Source organism: Copidosoma floridanum, unplaced genomic scaffold (genome assembly GCF_036245765.1).
Source record: "Copidosoma floridanum isolate Cflo_tuat_1 unplaced genomic scaffold, Cflo_Japanese_pri ptg000013l, whole genome shotgun sequence".
Lineage (NCBI taxonomy): Eukaryota > Metazoa > Arthropoda > Insecta > Hymenoptera > Encyrtidae > Copidosoma > Copidosoma floridanum.
In genome coordinates, this window is record NW_028321890.1 from 1,337,790 (window position 1) to 1,358,632 (window position 20,843).

Consider the following 20,843-nt stretch of genomic DNA (forward strand, 5'->3'; position numbering starts at 1 on the left):
AATTTCTGATTCAAGTCTTGGTAATTTATGAGAATTGACATTTTTTTTTGAAAGGTGAGGAGCTGCAGACTTCGGCTATTAAAAATAAAGTGTATACAAGCCTATATATTTGAATCATCTAGAAGAAAATGATTGTATAAATTGTTTGAGTAGATATAAATTTAATAGGCATAATAAGAAAATTTTATAAGAAAAGTTATCGGAAAGTAAAAAGTAAAAATTTATAGTAGTTCGTTAACTGAAGCTCTCTAAAATGCTGATACCCGCATAGAAGAATACGGACACACCGACTCATAAGAATACATAATCTATAGCGGGCCGTGACATCTTGTTAATTTTTTTAATTTTCTTAATACGCAACAGAACTATTTGTTTACAAATTTTTTATCCTATAAATTTCGGTCCAAATTATTATTTTTTCACTGCTCGTATCAAAAACAAATTCCTATCAAAAATATACGTATTTCATAAGTCAGTTCGACATTTTTCTTTCTTATGGTCCTGATCAAGGTTGCTGCATAATGTGAATATAAGTAGTTATATTAATAATATTTATAATAACATCACATAATAAGCATTATGAACATAACACAACTTAGCAACGTTGGCAAATGATAAACAACGGCATTAGTCCAGTAGCATGAAAAAATAAACTAAGGTAATATTTCTAATAAGAGCAGTATTAGTTGTAAATTTAAAAAACTGACGTAAAAAATTCACGTCTACCTGATATTCAAAAGTTTAAAAAACTCGAAAGACTCATAATGCAAAAAGTCAAAAATATCTAATAACTGGTTTTTTTACCTATCGTTCTAACTTATGAAAAATAGCAGAGCAGAAGTGCAAGCAGGTAGACGGATCACTAATTAACGCAATAATATTTTTGATGAGTTTTTGTCTAATGGCTACATTAATTACATTTTGTTATTTATAGAACTTAACAAGGCCACTTGCACATTAAATAAGGCCACGCTTATAGTGGGATTGAGTTAAATCATAAGTGCTGAGATGATAACGTTATCAATAATAAAATCATAAAATCTTAGTAATGATAGAAATAATAATACTAAATCTATCATAACATTTTCTTCAATGCATAAATTAAACTAAAATACTCTTTTTAACCAGGGAAAAGCAGCTAATGTAATATTTATAAACTGCATTGAATTTTCAAAAACATCATCTTACAAGCTCCCTGATACTTTCTTGTACTTCTTTTCTGTATTTTCATTTTATGTTTTACCTTTGTCTTACCTATTGTATTAGATATTCTGATTTTTATCTTGAATTTTTTTAGTTTTATCTCTTTTTGCTCTTTTTTTGTGTTCTCTCTAAATCATTTTTTTTTTTTTTTTTTTTGTATGTATTGATCATCTTATTGCCTTTAAGACACAGTTTTTATATACTTTCTGCGATTAAGAAGTATCTTTTTTTTATCTTTTGAGTACTTGCACTGTATAATTATTTAACTTACTTCTTGATCATACTAAGCTTGCACTTTTTTTAGTCTTGTATAACGGTTTTCAAAAAACTGTAGAGATCATTATGTCAGACCATAAATTCTAACGCAATACAATTATCATTTGTTGTACACATAAACGGAGGAGCTTACATTATTCAAGTCAATTAAATAATTATAAAAATAGAAAAACGAGTATATTGCTATAAAAAGTAATACACGCACTAACGAACGAGGTTAACGATCTTCGTGACAGGTTTGGCCCCTAGTTTCAGCCTAAAAATATGGAGTCACTATAACGTGTCAACGAAACCTCTTTCTGCAGAAAATTTTTTCTCTTCTATTTACAAACTTCTTTTTTATGTCTTCTATTTTTAAAGCACTCTATTACTCACTCACACGGACTTGCAATTGATTGGAAGACAATAGTTAGTTTGGAACAACCCCTGAACTTTTAGGCGATGTTGACCATGTTACAATAGCCCAAGATCGAAAGCTTTCACCATTTACAGGGCATTTTGGAAGATTGGTAGATGACAGGACGGCAAACCCTCCTTAAATAGGGTAAAAATATTGTTTTTTTTATCCTTTACCTGTTTGGTAATACAAGTTGACTTATTCACTTACAGTACTGCCAGCTTCGATTCTGTCTACTAACATAAAAGTTAGATTAGATCTTTAAATTATCAAAACTATGAAAGACAGTGCTGCTTATTTGGTTAAAGATGGGCAGCCGACTTTCAGCACCAGGTGATAAGGGTGCCTGGGTCCTTGTGTCCAATAGTGGTGGGCTGGAGGTGCACCTATGCGAGCCTACCAGTTTTTGTCCGTGGCCGGTAAAAGTTAACATACTTTCGGTGCCACTATTACCAGCATTAATGATGACAGAAGTACGGTCGAGCGGTGGGGAGGCCGATTCATCGCCGAAGAAGCTTGTCATAGAGTTGGTTGGTGACTGGCTAAGGCTTGAAGTGGGTGAGATCGATTCTGCAACGCTGCCCAACGAAAAAGTAGGCGAGAGGTTAAGTGTTGTGGGCTTAGTAGTGTAGCTAGCTTCAGATAGACCAAATGAGCTGCTCTTAGGCAGAGTAAATACTGTTGGCTGTTGCTGATAATGGTGGTGGTAGTGGTGGCACGGTAATTGGTTTACCTGACTAAGTGAGCTGGCACGTACGAGCGGAACATTAGCCCCATCGGATGTATTACTAGTAGTTAATTGTCCAATAAGAGCAGCACCTACCCCAAGGGGTTGAAGAAGTGAGCTAAGACTTATGGGTCCTGAATCTCCAGTAGCCATACAAACATTTGAGTCACCGTTAGGTACTGTTAGTTTTAAGTTATGAACGCGTGCTTCTTCAAAGTTGTGCACAAAGTGACAGCGAGGCCCATATGGGCAGAAGCCGATTTTATGAAAAGTACGGCAAAGTTCTGTCTTGTACTTAGGATGGCGCGTGAGGTTACGCAGTTCGGAGTAGCCATGTGCGAACTGACATTTGTCCCCGTACTTGCAGCTACCACTCTCCTCAAACGGTCGACAAAGTTCAGTCTTATAGCGCGAGGTTGGCTCGCTAACGGATCGATCAAGCTTGCGGTGTTGCTCAAGTAGGTTCACTAGGTTGTTATAACTGCGCCGTATGATAGGGGAGTTGTTACTACTGTAACTTGTCGTAGACGTCTGACTTATAGTTAAAGCACCAAGAACCTGTTGGCCCACCATAGCAGTTGCTGCAGCCGCTGTTTCGTTCGTGGCATTGATACTTCCGCTACTGGTCTGTAACAAAGTAAGTAAAAGAAAGTATAAAAATAGGCTTCTACTATATCTAAAGGTGTAGAATTGAACTTAAAAATGATCTTTTAGTAGTTTAAGAATTAAGGACTATTTTTTACGACCCTCACACATTTAAAGAGTCTCTCTCGTGCTGGAGTGCCTACTATCCCAGTGAATAAGCTGCAAAAAACTGTAAAATGTGGAAAAATGGTAAAACAGCGCTGATTTGAAAAGTTCTTGTTGTCCCGTATTCCGTAGGCATTCAGGAATATTTATCATCACTAACCATTCCATTACCTTAAAAAATGAATCAATTAGGGTGTTTTCACCTCTTCAAATCATCCCCATTAGTTGCAGTAATAAAAATTGTAAGAAAGTTTATTATTTTGACTTGAAAATGAACTCTTAAGGGGTTTCAAGATCTCTAATCACGAATATGGAGTCCAATTGTGTGCAGAAGTGGTTTTAACTCCTAAAAATCACTTTCAGACACAGAAAATATCGAAAAATTCTCTATTTTTGCTAGAGAATGATCTCTTGGGGGTTGAATTTCTCTATTATTTCATACTGTTACTTTTTTTTGTAATATTGATATTTTATTACTAATATAGTATTCATATCTTAAAATGTTCTGTAATATCATGCACTAATGTAGTATATTCCATTGTATGTTTTGAAATCGACTCGCCATCTATTTGTCTCTATCTACAGTTAGATATTCTTTTATGATGTATCTCACCATCTTAATCTAGATTCTTTTTTATTCTTCTTTCTGATAACCCATGCTGTTTAACTTAACATCTCATAGTTAGCCTCACGTAGGGAGCAACGTGTTTTAATTACTGTTAAGTTTTGGTTCAACTTATTGTATTGTTGCATCGATTGTAAAATATTAAAAAAAAATTAATGAAGTAACTCTCATAGAAAATACAGTTATATTAAATGTAGATGTTACAATCACTATCGATAAAAAAAATGATCTATTTTATGCAGGACAATATTTGTGTGTAATGCAGCTAGAAACATGAAATCTTATCAAAATGTTTCTTTTGTCGGGAAAATAAATTTTATCAGTCGACTTTAGATTCGTAATAATTGACCTCTAAAACCCTCGAGAAGTCATTTTCAAGCCAAAATAATACATTTTCATAAAAATTTTTAGTACTTTAATTCATGAGGGTGATTTGGAGGGGTAACATCACCCTAATGCCGTAATTTTTCTAGGTAATGCAAGGGTTAGTTTTGATGAATTTTCCTGAGCGTATACAGAATACGGATCAAGAATTTTTCAAAATGTTGCTGTTCCAGCCCTTTCCCACATTTTCCGGTTTATTTACTGGGCACCCAAATTTTAAGATTAAAAAAATAAGACATTTGGCAGGGATACCAACATACACAGAAATGTAGTTGTTAGTAGTTTAAACATCGTGACACGAGTGGCTGTGTATATTTTTTTAAATATTCTTAAATTAATTAAAAGAAAGGAAGTAAACCAAGGAAAATGTGGGATAGCAAAATTTTGCAAGGCACTAGAAAAGAAACAAAGTTTTAATAGATGCATTTAAAAAGAAACTTTCAAGAGTATAACAAAGTCAACAACAAAGTCTGCGTAACATCTTCACTAGACGTAAAAATGCAATTTCGGATAAGATACGAGATATATAAAACGTGAAAACAATTATAAAATATTTAGTGTGTAAATTATAAAAAGACAACAGTACACACGTAGTATAGAAAATACAACGACGTATTGTGTTAATAAAAATTAAATATCAATCGGTTCATTTGATTTTTTTATGCTTTTTAATTTTCATGGCACTCGCTTTTGCTAAGAAGCAATATGTCGGCTTCAGCAGACGACATAACATGTATGCTGACTATGGTCCCTTTTCAGCAATAACTTCAATTTTGGGCGCACTTATACATATTTTTCACAATGGCATTTAAAAATAATAGTTATAATCTACAATACCTGTCATACCTGCGTACCCTCCTTTCAGAAATCGGGTAATTGATTTGGTTATTTCTTATTTCAAAATATGTATTTTTTTATTTTTTTATTATTTAAACCCCTTTTCTCGTCTTCTATCAATTTAAGACTATTTTTACTGATACTTTATTTCGTATAGTTGTCTCAAAAATATTTGTAAATCCAAAATTCAAAAGATCAAAATTTTTAAAGTATGCATAAAAACACCTAGTAATAGTGAAAAATACACAAAGAATTAAAAATCTTGACAGATGAGATTTTTTGATGAAAAATCACCTGATTAATCACGAAATTTACGAAAGGAGGGTACTTGAAATACTTAACACTTTCGATAAGGGTTGCAAATCGTTCATCTTGATATGTTTGCCATAACCTTCCAGTTAAAAGGGCAAACTTAAAGCATACATTCCTCAAGATTTTGTATGGTTGATGGTGTAAATAAAGGTACCGTTAAATTCGACGAAGTCTAAGCTATTCAATGATAAGACTTATCCTATTAAAAGTGCATATTTGTAATTCTAAGATTCTTACTCTTAAAAGTAAATTTTTAGGTAATATCTTGCAAAATCTATTGAGAGAAATTTTATCTTCCAACCTAGATTGGAAGTGACGTACTCCTACATCTGTTCTACTATGCTTTTATGATATTTTGAGCCCTAATAAGGAACCCGCTTAAAAATTTTTACGTTTGGCCAAAATTTCGCCAAAGTTCATGTGGTCAACGTTTGGCCAAACTTTGGCCAAGCTTGGGCAATGAGAAAATCCCAAACTTGGATTTTCGTTGGAATATTTTACTCAATATTTTTCGTAAGTCATATAATGCAGACCAACTAATATCCTGACGCAACAAATTAATTTTTTAGACGTTTGGAAAAACATTTGCTAAACTTAAGTAAAATATTCCAACGAAAATCCAAGTTTGGAATTTTCTCATTGCCTAAGCTTGGCCAAACGTAAAAATTTTAACGCGGGAAGTGGATGAATTAGGGTCATCATTTATGTCTATCATTAATTATAGTTATGAATGTGTAAAAAGCTATTCGTAAATAAATGTTTGTGAATTAAAGCTATCTTAATTAATCCACAAAGTTCAATTTTTGAGTGGAATTTAAATAAATGTATTTAAAAGATACTAAAAAAAGTTACTCACACAAGTTTTGGCTCTATAACTTTGATAAAAAAATGCCTGTTCGAAGTAAAGTATTGTATAAGACTCAATTTTAAATTATAAAAAATTTGAAACTTTGCTCCGCACTTAATACTTTAAAAATTCGCTGCCTAATTTATACACGCTCTTGAATTTTTAAAGAAGTGTTGTTACAAGAATTGATAGAGAATAAAATATAAAGAAGCATTAACAGTAGTTTTTGGACCAAAGTAGGATTAGTGTGCCGAGGAGGTATTGGTAAATATTTGTGCCTAAGTAGCAACTGACTTTTTTTTCACTCAAGGGCGTATAGTACTGTTTTTCATCCATGGACACACTTTGTGACCCATAATTACTTTACGCCTCAGAACCATAACGGAGAAACACTTTAGGCATTCAGGACTAAAATAGTTAATAATGCAACAGCTATGAAAATAGAAGTTTTTGTCACTGGCGCGATTTTTTTTTAGGAAGATCTTTGAGACCTTTGTAACTGCCTTGGCTGGATATCCACCAGTAGGATATGCTGTTTTTCCTATCGAAGGCGTAGTAAATGTCTAAATACGCAACAATAAAAAAAGATCGGTAAAAACAAGAATTTAATTCTGTGACTCTAGGAATTTGTTTGAGACACAACATAATATTCATAAAATAAAAGTTAATGCACAATTAAAAAATGTAACATACATAAACTTTTCTGTTTATCAGTGTCTGCTAATATCTAAGCATAGAGTATGTCAAATTACAAAACAATTTTTGATGTATCTATCAAAAAAAAAACTTTTAAAGGAAAATTAAAAAAAACGAGTCTCTTTCTAGCAAGATATTTTTACTCTGCTCTTATGGTACGAGAACTACTATTTTTTAGCATGGATACAAAGCCTTTTGGGCCCTTGTAGCGAAAAATAGTAGTTTTCATACCTGGTGGTGCATGTCTCCAGGGCAAGCATCATGCTTTGTGTTTATTCTGATTAGATGCGCACCAGGTGCGAACTCTATTTTTTCTACTGACGACGCAGTAAGGTTTCATAGGTTGAAGAAAACCTCCAAAGTAAGAAAAGTACTTCAATACAAAAGCACCATTCAACCCTTCACCAGAGATTAGTAGAGAGATTGCTGACTGCAATGCTACGGCGCGAGTTCACTTTTGGCCACTGTTTCGAGCGCCCCGTCGCGGCCACGCGGTCGAACCAGGCACACATATTTTTTTTTTTATTTGAGAAGCGTGGAGGGGGTACACCGAGTGTGTGCCTACGGATTCGCGTGGAAATGGGCATGTAGGCACATACTTTGGAGACGCGTGGAAGGGGTATACTGAATATGTGCCTATACGGAGAGAGAAGTGGTGCATGAAAATGCCGACTACAGCTATATAACTATATACCTGCGTATATCACAGCGAAAGAAAGCGACGAGTCTTTCTCGCTATATACTAACTTCTTAAATAAGGTCTTAGAAATTAAGGGGAAATAGAGAAGAAAAAAAGATTTCACATCTCATATTTATAAAACAAAAAACCTATTCTTTCATTTAACAATTCTCTATAACATATGAAAGCTTAAGAGAGGCTAGCCATATTATTTTTTGAAAATTAAATCATACAAATAAATGTTTACGCAATTGGAAGCTCAGACTTTCAAGGCATTTATTTTTTAGTTCTTCTTATACTTTGGATTTTCGTTTAGTACTGCGTATCAAAGTACGTTGAAAAAAATATTTAGCTTGAAAAATTTTTTGAGGTTGATAGTATGGCTATAAGCACCTTAAATATAAATTATTTATTATTTTTACTTATAATTGCTATGAACTGTAGGCCAAGCTCCGGAGGGTATCAATGAACATATGTGATTTTAGGTTATATGAGGTCCGAAGTTTGAATAGCTGAGATGGGTAGGGCTTATGCCTTCGACGACATATTTTGGCGATTAGGGGTTCAATTCTGATTGTCATCGGATTTTTTTTTTTTTTAATATAATTCAGTATTCTATTTCAATTTCTTATTGCAACTTTCATTTTAATTTATGAATATTGTCAACACTTTTTTTTCGGGCACGTTAAAAAAATTATATTTTTAATACTGTGTCACGCACACAGAATCCTTCGTAACAACTGAATATTAAATAATTTATTACGTTAATAGTTATAGCTGGCAAGGCTAATTCATAATTTTAAAGGTAATAATTTGAATGATAGTAACATTGATAACTAACTAAATACTTGGTAAATCATATAAATCTTTATGTGCGTATTCGTATGCTTGCATGTGTGTGATCTCAGACTTTTTGACCGATGTCAATGATTCAGGACTCAGAAGGATTACTTTTTCATATTGTCACGATGGCTTGGGAAAAACAATCGTCATAGCTTTTTAAGGTTGTCATACCTCTTGACGATTTCTTGATGTTTTTAAGCAGATTGTTGTATTATTCAGGTGAAAAAAATATTCTTACACATATTTTAGTTTTACTAAGGGAAAATTCAAACAATTACATTTTTTTAATCTCTCCATACGTTATACAGTTTCATTTTGAACAATGAAACAATTTTTTTTCTTTCGATTCATGCATTCAAGATTAGTATTTCAATAAGATTGATAGAACAATTCCCTAATTTGTAATTTTAATTAAATTCTTAACAAGATCTTATTTCATACACTACGAAAAAACCACATTTTCTATTTTCGCACACTCCATAAAAGTTTTTTTTATAAGATAATTTTACTTTAATGTAATAAATATTATAATTTCATTGACAGGTTTTACACATCTGAGCTTGTAATTTATATATGTACATTTTAATACTTACTGTAGCTAAAAAAAATAAATGTAGTTTGGTTTGTTCTTAAATATCTTATACGATTGTTTCATTTAAAAAAAACTTTAGATTGCAATAAATGACTAAAACTTTTAATTTGCTACTTAACATAATTTAATATTGTTGAATAAATTTCTACCTGCTGAGAAAATACTGAAACATTTAACGATAGCTTTTTAGAGTGTCAGAAAACTGAGTGGATTTTTAAAGATTTTGCACTACATATTTGTTTATTTAAAGTAAAGCCCGCTTTTTATTCATAATTTAAGATGTGGTTCAATTTTTTTTTTAAGTCTTACAATTTCTTGAATCGCTAAATAATATCGGTGGGTCGGAGCAAGAAAGTCTTTTCAGAATAGAAGACATGAAAGAGCTTTTTTAAATCAAGAGGAAAAAAAGGGTTTCTTTGAGTAAATTTTTTTTTCTTTAACTTCAAGTTGGCAATAGAAGTATGTATGTTTATATGCATAAATCAACTAAGCATTACTAAATAACACTGTGGTCAATCTCTATGTAACATAGGTCACTTACTGGCCACGTTGTTGAATAATTAATACAACATTTATTAATACTAGAAAAGCGTATTACAACATGATACGGAGTATGTACGATCTACTATATCAATACAAATTATTGCTTTATTTATGTGATTATACGCCAGAAAGCACTCCGCTTTTACTCTGTATTTCTCAATAGCTTCCAATGACTCGTTAATCGAAAATTTTAATTTTTTTATACAAATTTCTATATTAAAAAAAAGAATCTAAGCTTATTGTTTCACATAATTTCTTTTATTAAAGGGTACCAAACTACATTTACTTTTTTTAGCTACAGTAAGTATTAAAATGTACATATATAAATTACAAGCTCAGATGTGTAAGACCTGTCAATGAAATTATAATATTTATTACATTAAAGTAAAATTATCTTATAAAAAAAACTTTTACGGAGTGTGCGAAAATAGAAAATGTGGTTTTTTCGTAGTGTATGAAATAAGATCTTGCTAAGAATTTAATTAAAATTACAAATTAGGGAATTGTTCTATCAATCTTATTGAAATACTAATCTTGAATGCATGAATCGAAAGAAAAAAAATTGTTTCATTGTTCAAAATGAAACTGTATAACGTATGGAGAGATTAAAAAAATGTAATTGTTTGAATTTTCCCTTAGTAAAACTAAAATATGTGTAAGAATATTTTTTTCACCTGAATAATACAACAATCTGCTTAAAAACATCAAGAAATCGTCAAGAGGTATGACAACCTTAAAAAGCTATGACGATTGTTTTTCCCAAGCCATCGTGACAATATGAAAAAGTAATCCTTCTGAGTCCTGAATCATTGACATCGGTCAAAAAGTCTGAGATCACACACATGCAAGCATACGAATACGCACATAAAGATTTATATGATTTACCAAGTATTTAGTTAGTTATCAATGTTACTATCATTCAAATTATTACCTTTAAAATTATGAATTAGCCTTGCCAGCTATAACTATTAACGTAATAAATTATTTAATAGTCAGTTGTTACGAAGGATTCTGTGTGCGTGACACAGTATTAAAAATATAATTTTTTTAACGTGCCCGAAAAAAAAGTGTTGACAATATTCATAAATTAAAATGAAAGTTGCAATAAGAAATTGAAATAGAATACTGAATTATATTAAAAAAAAAAAAATCCGATGACAATCAGAATTGAACCCCTAATCGCCAAAATATGTCGTCGAAGGCATAAGCCCTACCCATCTCAGCTATTCAAACTTCGGACCTCATATAACCTAAAATCACATATGTTCATTGATACCCTCCGGAGCTTGGCCTACAGTTCATAGCAATTATAAGTAAAAATAATAAATAATTTATATTTAAGGTGCTTATAGCCATACTATCAACCTCAAAAAATTTTTCAAGCTAAATATTTTTTTCAACGTACTTTGATACGCAGTACTAAACGAAAATCCAAAGTATAAGAAGAACTAAAAAATAAATGCCTTGAAAGTCTGAGCTTCCAATTGCGTAAACATTTATTTGTATGATTTAATTTTCGAAAAATAATATGGCTAGCCTCTCTTAAGCTTTCATATGTTATAGAGAATTGTTAAATGAAAGAATAGGTTTTTTGTTTTATAAATATGAGATGTGAAATCTTTTTTTCTTGTCTATTTCCCCTTAATTTCTAAGACCTTATTTAAGAAGTTAGTATACAGCGAGAAAGACTCGTCGCTTTTTTTCGCTATGATATACGCAGGTACATAGTTATACAGCTGTAGTCAGCATTTCCATGCACCACTCCTCTCTCCGTATAGGCACATATTCAGTATACCCCTTCCTAGCGTCTCCAAAGTATGTGCCTACATGCCCATTTCCACGCGAATCCGTAGGCACACACTCGGTGTACCCCCTCCACGCTTCTCAAGTAAAAAAAAAAAATATGTGTGCCTGGTTCGACCGCGAGGCCGCGACGGGGCGCTCGAAACAGTGGCCAAAAGTGAACTCGCGCCGTAGCATTGCAGTCAGCAATCTCTCTACTAATCTCTGCCTTCGCTCTCTTGGACCACAAATCAGCCTTCTGGTAATTATGAAACGAAAACTATTATTATCTCACACTTCTTGGCTTTATTCGTTCTTTAACGTTTTAAAATATTTAATATCACTTTAAATATTACAAGAAAAAAACTCTTGCAGAGGTATGGCTCGATAAAAAGGTTTAGTTTCTCATTTTGATTTGAAAGATTTAAATTATTCATCGTAAATAAACATAAGCGCCAAAATCCTCAATTTTGAAGTATGTCTATGTCCAGACCTCTTTTTAAAATATTCAATGAAATTGCTTGATAAGATTTGACTGAAATAGATTATGCAATTTACAATGAAATTACTAGATAGATCATTTACAAAAATTTGTTTTGTTAAATGTGCATTGCTGTCGAATTATTTACAGTTTATTCTTAGAAAGTTGACTTACAAATCTTTAAGAGCTTTCAGTACATTATTCAGAGTTTGCCTCTGATCAACTAACTTAATTTGATACAAATTTCCATTATTACTTATTTATACTTATACTTTTGTGTAAAATGATAACTAAAATGTCCACCAAGCTAGTACTTTTGGGAAACGATCAAGCCAAAACTCAGTGTAATTTGTCACAGTATGCAAAAAAAATGTTACGTCCTGTAATTATAAAATCTACCAGTACTTAACTTTAATTTAAAAAAAAATATTTTAAGCTTCCTATCTTATCGATACTATAATGTTAATACTACAGCTATGTAGTGTGATTTATTATATAGATTTTAATTTTGTTAATTGTTCTACAGTTTATTAAATTACATGTTGATGTTTTTTACTCACGATCCATATCAAGAAAAATATTAAATTAGATAATGTTTCTACCATTTGACATTTTATTTTTCCCTTTGATCTCCAAATTGTAGCACTTAATTACAGCTTTATTATTTACTAAAAAAAGTAAGATTGTGCAATTATACGTGTTTTTCTAATGAAACAGCTATTTTTTTTTTTTTTTCTTTCTTTTTTAACTTTTACTGAATTTTTCGGGCTCGTACATCACTTACGTGATTTTTACCCTATGCTCCTTCTGTGTATCAGGTGTCGACTAAAATACTGACAGTCACCTCTTACCCCATCTTCTATTTCACTTGGATAAAGAGCCAGCTTCAAGACTCGAGAACAAATTCTAGCAAAATTTATCTTCACCATAGTTGATCTGACTAAGACTCCAACCTTTGCTTTATAGTCCTGGGGTCATATATGAAAGAAAAGAATCCTACAAAAAATATGATAACTCATGTATTTTTTGCCACTGAACTTAAATATTGTTCAGAAATCATGACAAGTGGTACCATTTGTTGAAAATTGAATTGTTTAAATAACTTAGATAAATTGTAAAATTTGTTTTGGAAAATTTTTTGTCGCAAAATATGGCTCAAAATAAGAAAAAAAGTTTACGTATGTTATAAATAAAAAGTCTAAGCATTGAAAGTCATTAATTATTGAATGATGAACATTTACTGATGTGACCCATTTTGCAGTGTAAATAACATTAAAAAAAACTAATACTCATAGGGTTTCTTGAACAAGATATTTTCTTTGAACCGTCAACTATAGAATCATACCATAACCATGCCAAATTAAGTTAAAATAATGGTTTACTTTAAAAATAAAATTTTTTCTATGATTTGTAGTGATAGTGCTTGTTTGGGTGCTGGATCAATTAGCTTTTTAAATAAATAGTTTTCCAAATAAACCTAAAAAAACTATGCAATCCGTAACATTTTTTGCCATAGAATATCAATTGTTAGTGTAAAAAGTGCGAAACGTGGTACACGTTGTTTAAAACTAAATTGTTGATACAAATTCCAGAAACTGAAAAATTTGTTTCGAAAAACTTTTTTTGTAAAACATGGCTCAAAATAAGAACAAAAGTTTATGTATGTTGTGCACACAAAGTCTAAGAATTAAAATTTTTTAATTAATTAAAATTGAAAAATCACTCATTTAATGGTCTGATAACTTTTTAAGAAAGTAATATGTACTGGTATTTTAAAACGCAACATTTGCTTGTCAAAAATTGCGATATTTGAATTTTGTTTAACATAATGAATGACAAAATTAAAAAAGATTAAGGAAAACAAGATTGCTGAACAGCTATTTAGTATTTTTTTTAATTAATATTTTATCTACGGTAATGCAAAGAATATTGAGTTAAAAAAGCAAAAAATTGCACTCAACCAATTACCACCCACAAGTGATTTGATTCAGTTACATATCAGAAGAGCATCGTTCTACGTAACACATGCTCAAGTAAATTGCTTAAACCCCACACTTGAAACTTTAGACCTCTTTAGTTTCGGTTTCACTGAAGAAGAAAACGTGTAGCAAAAATTCAGAAGCATTTATCTCCAATAGATGAATTTTTAGATAAGTATGTTTGTAGAGTATGTTCAAAACACGATTGCCTTTGTGTACAAGCAGAATTAGTGTTGAGAATATTGCTCGTACTTCAAGAAATAAACGTATAAAAGTCGTTGTAAGTCAAAAATTAAATAAATTATTTATCGTATGTTGATAACGTGGTTTTAACACACATAAAGTAGATGTATACACATGGTACAACTTATTAATGCTACAAAATTGATTACATGAGTAGTTTTTCAATTTTGAATCATTAAGAACTTTATTTTTTGAGGATTTGTGCATGGCATGTATCAAATTTTTTTCTTGTTTTGAGCTGTGTTTTATACAAAATATTTTCCAGAACAAATTTTTCAGTTTTTAGAACTTGTTTGAATAATTGAGTTTTAAACAAATTGTACGACGTTTCGTACTTTGTACCCTAAATATTCATACTCAGTAGCGAAAAATCCAAGCGATCGCATAGTTTTTCTAGGGTTTTTAGAAAATCTGATTATTTGGAAAGCTTATTAATTGATCCAGCACCTGAACAGACACCACTACAAATCAGAAAAACAGTTGAAAACGCAATTTGTTTTAAACAGTATTAATTAATTGAACGAATTTAATTTGGCCTTATTTAGGTGACATGAGTGATTTTTTAACTTTAAATAGTCAATCACTTTCAATGCTCTGACTTTTTGTGTATAAAATATATAAACTTGTTTTAAAGTGGTTGGAAAGCTGTCCAAAAAACAGATTGTGCTTTTGATCTTTACCCAGAAAAGGTACGTTTCATTTTTGTAAATACATTGAAATTTTATCAATCGTTTAATTTCCACTTTTTGAATTTAGTAAGAAAATAATTTGTCATTGTAAAAAAACACGGATAGATTGATAGTGCTTGGGGCAGTACCTCCATTTTTATACGAGCCTACAGTCAGAAAAATAGTATTAAAAAAAGTGTTATAATTATACTAAAAATTACTATATTTTTAGAAATGCTGAGCTATACTCACATAATGAAGCAAAACTATTACGTTTACAATAATTTTTATTACATTTTAAGTAATTTTTACTATGTACTAGCCCTACAAAATTATTTCACGGCATAATAAAAATTATTATGTCTAAAAGAATTGTGGTAATAAAACTATTTATTTCAGAAAAGCTAACACGTACTCACCTGATGAAGTGAGTTATTACGTTTAAAATAATTTTTATATCATAAATAATCATTCTAATGTAGCAGCCCTACAAAAATTATCACCCAGCATGTTGAAAATTGCTATGTCTAACACAGTAAATATAGTGGTAGTATTACTTTTGCTGTACAACATGATCAATTTTATTGTAATCGTTTCATAATGTTCCAAATTCTAAAGTAGAATTACTACGTGACATAGTAAAACTTCTGATCCCACTGCATTGGTATTCAGTTTAGTAAAAATTAATGTGTTCGAAAGTAATTTTGTACGATTTCTGTAGGTATATACGCCTTTTGAGTTTCAAATTTGAGGTTATACGAATGTTAATATTAAGAGAAACATATTATTTGATTTATCAGGGTTAAAAATTGATACATGCTGACAATGACTAACTACCCGTTGTTAAAACCGTGGTCCACAGTAAACCCTTTGATTTTTTAACTTTATTGTGTGTGTAATAAACAGTACACGTTCCCACATGTACTTAATCCATACTCGCGCGGACATCTGTCCCATGGTCTAGTGGTTGCGAAGTCTGACTCGGAAGTTCAAGGATGAAGGTTCAAATCCTAGTTGCTGCAGATCTTTTTTAAAATAAAAATATTTTTAAAATACATCAATATCTATGTACAATAAAAAAAACATATCTATATACATTTAAATCTATGTATATATTACTTTGCTGATAAACATACATATTCACTGGGCGGTATGTACGTAATACATTTTTCTTCTCTTACTTGAAAATAAAAATTCTTTCTGAGTAAAGTAAAAACTACTATGTTGGAATAGCAAATTTTAATTTAATCTGGTTTTACTATGTAGCATAGTAATTTTTATAATATGGCAAGTATATCTCAGCTTTCCTATGAAATATAATAATTTTTATTATAGTTGTAACACTTTTTTTAACACCACTTTTCTTAGAGTATAAGTTTGATGATACATATGTATCTCACGTATAGCTTGTTATACCAGTGAGTTGGGTACAAGAAAGTAAAATTTCCTTGTAGTTGTGCAGGGCTACTGGTAACGACCACAACGTATATTATTTTTTATGAAAATATTTAAATCAAGTCGCGTGGGAGCAAGATGAGGCAAGTTCGAGAAAGTTAACAAAGCCTCGAAACCGCGCTACTATTTACTTGTTATTTACATACTCGAACTTTCCAAAAATTAAAAATTGTTATTTTTATCGGTGTGCCTCATGTATTTTGGTTTCATTTAGACTCTTCGTCAATCAATCCTTCTTTACAGCTTTATGTATTTATTCATTTATTTATTTATAGAATTAACATGCCCTGGACCCAATTACAATAAATTAACAAAGTGTGTTGTCAAACGCAACACATAACAAATTAAATAGTGTAGTAACATAATTATATAATAGAAATGACCAAATTGAAATCATGAAGGATAGTAATTAACAAATAATTTAAATAAATATACAATGTGTAAATATCATTAGCAATTGAGAGTAGCATATGATATTGAGATCAAGTAAAATGTTAAAATATTAAATATTAAATATTAACAGTTAGTGTTGTTGGGAGCGCGCGGTGGCTAAGTCAGCTAGGTCTTGGATTGGCACGCATGAGACCGTGGTTCGATTCCCGGCCAGTGCGACTTTTCGGGAAAGTACCTCTGTGATTTTTCACATGTGCTCTTTCACCACGCAATGCTCCTCGAGGAGGGTTTTGGCGACCTTCTTGCAGCAAAATTGCCTAATTTTCCCCTACCCCCCTCCTTTAATGGGAGGCTTCCCATCCCTCTTACTTTTCTTCCCCCAAGTGCTAAGTGCTGCTAGTAGTGCCCTTATCAAAGGAGCCGGACGTAGAGCACTATAATGTAAATATATATACATACATATAATTGATACATAAATATATCGATATAATTTGTCTAACAATATCGAAATTTTTTTGATTTATTTTTAAAATATCGATATAATATATATTGACATATTTTTTAAATTGGCCTATCCCTACTATACTTTAATACAGTTCAAATTAAGTCAAAAAAAAGTTTTGGTACTCAACTTATAAAATTTTCTTTTCTTAGAAATTGTAGAGAAAAATAGATAGTTAACGGTCATGTGGTGAGCCTTGTAAAAATGTTTTATTTTCATACTTTGCTAAGACTCTAAACATTAGACAAAACGCATATTGCAGAATTTTAGGAATTTTTACTCAAAACCTATGGAGTTTAGATGTATACATACTAATTGGTATTTTGTTTATAACCTGCAAAAGAATGAGAGAAAAATTGTTTAGCCCGAATCTAAGTTATCATCACCCGCTACGCAGGCAGTCACGTAGCAGTTCCGGTCCTTGTGAAGGGTAAAATTATATACGCAACAGGCTGAAGTAAAAAATTTGCAGAAGTCGTGTCTGTAACATTTGGCTTCACCTCGGGTGATAATACAAACGAAATCTAGATCATTTTTTACTTAACTTTAAATAGAAAATTTGATATTTTTTCTTTAACCATTTTAGGAGTATGCAAAAAGCATTTACTCGAAGATATATAAACTTCATTAAATATGATTTTACATTAAGTTTAATTTAAGTAATTTTAGTAATGAAGGATCACAATTTGTTTCACAATTTTATTAATGCATATTAAGATTAAGAAGCTTAACAAAAAAATGTTGAAATAATTATGTAGAGTTTATTTACTGCTACATTTAGCTGCAATGTCAAAAACAAACGATTCACACTTTTGGGACTTAAAGATTGAATGTCAATGCATTAAAATAATGTTTGACAAATAAAAGCGTCAATTTTACCTACAGCATGATACTTTTTACCCAAAAAGTAGAATAATTAGCATAAGATAAATTTAAAGAATTAAGAGTACACGGAATTTTTTAGGCTTACGATAAGGTTACAAGTCTAGCACCGTCAGCTGGACCATTGGTTTTGGACCCGAATCTGTCGGGTATGAGACACAGATATTCACATAATCGTTTTTTTACTAATCAACTGACTTATCCAATTATTAATTTCTATTGCTTAAAATGTTTTATACATATATAATATAGACTGCAAGTTTTTTGTTTAATATATAATGGCTTGAAAAGATATATTGATATATTTATTTCACTGTTTTTTCAAGGTAAACTCATCAAAATAAAATTTTTTTTTTTAAATAGACAGAACTACTATTTTCTTTAAGAGTAAAACGTATTATTATCATTATTATTATTATTATTATTATTATTATTATTATTATAATTATTATTATTATTATTATTATTATTACCATCATTATCATTATCATTATCATTACCATTATCATTATCATTATCATTTACTTGTTAAGATAGGTTACAATTTAATTCTTTAGTTTCATTAATTTCTTTATGAATTACTCATCACATTTATTACTATCGAAAATAGTCAAGTGCTCAGCGTTACTTACAAAGGCATTTGGTTACTGGTAAACATTATATAACTCACTCTTTACAACGTGAAGTTGTACCATTTACTTTATTGTACCGTAATTTTTAACAATAAAAACAGTGTAACTAAATGGAAAATTTATTAGGCTTTATGCATGAAAAGTCAACTTCCGTCATTACTATAACATTTTTGAAAAAACGTGTTTGTCAGATTCAACAAGATAAATGTTGCTGGTATCATTTATAAAACATCACTTAACAACTTAAGCCACAGCAGGCAAAGTTGGAAGACTGAAAAAGAGAGGTAGTAAGTTCTATAGTAGTGTAGCAAACTGAATAGAAATATTTTTTAATGAAAGAAACATACCAAGAACAACAGGAAGGTTAAAAAGAAATCTTGATTAGCGAGTAGTCATAAACGTGTATTATCAGATATGCTTTGGGTTTGATCTTCTAAACTAATAAATGAAGTTCTGAAAGTATCTTGAAGCATCTAAAATAGAACAGTTTGATATTCATTTATTTCTGGCCAGTGAAAATCCATGGATGCACCTTCTTTTATTCGATTCATTTTGACTTCGATGGCACAAGAAAAGACTAGTCATAGTTATCAGAATGACTATTCTTCATCAAGCAAGAATTTTAATTATACATTGTGCAAGGCTTCGTATACTACTCTTTTGTCATCTTCAATTGCATACACAATTACATACCAAGTCAAATTTGCTCCTAGCATGATATTATACTTGACATATTTTAGAAAGTATAGCAAAAAAAATTGAAACTCGAAGAATGGCAACAATTTAAGTGAACTACTCTTGCTTATTGTGGTCAAAAGATTCAACATGCTTAGAATAAAAGTGCTGCATACGTAGACTATGTTCAACTATGCACACGAGTAGACCAGAAGCTTATTAACTTTTTTTGAAAGATTATAAGCACTTACAACATTCAGTCAGATAAGCTATTAACTGAAAATGTAAAACATTAGCACAAGTCCAGGAGTTTAATATGGGTACGTTTTTACGTGATAACAATAATCAACATGACAGAGTTCCTGTCTAAAGTCTAAATTTGAAAGATTATAAGCACTTACAACATTCAGTCAGATAAGCTATTAACTGAAAATGTAAAACATTAGCACAAATCCAGGAGTTTGATATGGGTACGTTTTTACGTGATAACATAATAAATATGACAGAGTTCCTGTCTAAATTCTAAATATGAGCACCTATAACACTTTGAAAGTATGTGGTATGTAGATAATTCGTAACGAAATAGCATATCATGCTCCAAGAAGACAAAGTACGGCATTCCATTCCATATCTGAGATATCTGAGTTGCTTCTAGAACCGGAGACAAGGGTGGCAAACACCCAGAAGATAATGAAATGGTTCCTTTTCGAGGCATGTATGTATTTATAATTTTTTCCTTCCTTCGATGAAAATACAACTTTTTTTCGTGATTTCAGGGATGTACGTTAAGTGCTACATGATCTCCCGAGGAAAAATCAAGTCGCGCAGGAGCCCGAAGAGGTAAGTTTGGGGGAGCAGATGAAGCCTCGGTGACTGCACTTCTATTTACTTTAAATTCGTTAAAACAATGAAAGCGAGACCTGTGTATTTCAAAATGGTCAAATTCAATGAAAAAAAAAAAAAAAAAAAAAAAAAAAAAAAGAAAACACCGCATAAGGGGTCTTGGGACCCCTAACAGAAGCGAAGCTACTTTATATGAGTGGCAACGAATCATAAATCGACATAAATGCTTCACAGTAAAGTGAGTGAACACACTCATATACATGCCAAGGGATACACGCGTATATATGTTTTAAATATCCAACAATTTATTGACAAACATATAAGGAAGGTTTATGTTTTGAAATAAAATGAATAATATGATAAGAAATGTACAAAATAAATTTATGAAAAATAGTATAAACTATTTACACGTTACATACAGCTACCCAAGCAGAAATTGTAAGTAGGCGATCAGTAGGGTCTACGTAGGCTTCCTCTTTAGCATACTGAGGTCCTACGTTGGCAGGCGTCTGAGGGCGTTTGGTAGGCCCTAAGTAGGCTGCCTCAATTGACGTAACCTAACCACCTTTTAATTTATAAATATGTATCTGTCCATAT

The 20,843-nt window shown here is 31.1% G+C and overlaps 1 protein-coding gene across 4 annotated transcripts in view; it reads right to left on the reverse strand.

Moving 5' to 3' along the window:
• Positions 1–1,388: 1,388 nt before the first annotated feature.
• The window catches only part of Tis11 (Tis11 zinc finger protein), a 105,226-nt gene continuing 85,771 nt past the window's right edge, over positions 1,389–20,843 (reverse strand). For 3 of the 4 annotated variants that reach the window (XM_014351801.3, XM_089591235.1, XM_089591237.1), the window contains exon 2: positions 1,389–3,230. In XM_014351801.3, coding sequence (XP_014207287.2) covers positions 2,130–3,230 — 1,101 coding nt within the window. In that variant the 3' untranslated portion in view covers positions 1,389–2,129. The remainder of the gene's footprint in view (positions 3,231–20,843) is intronic. The other variant, XM_089591236.1, reaches the window with a different exon arrangement.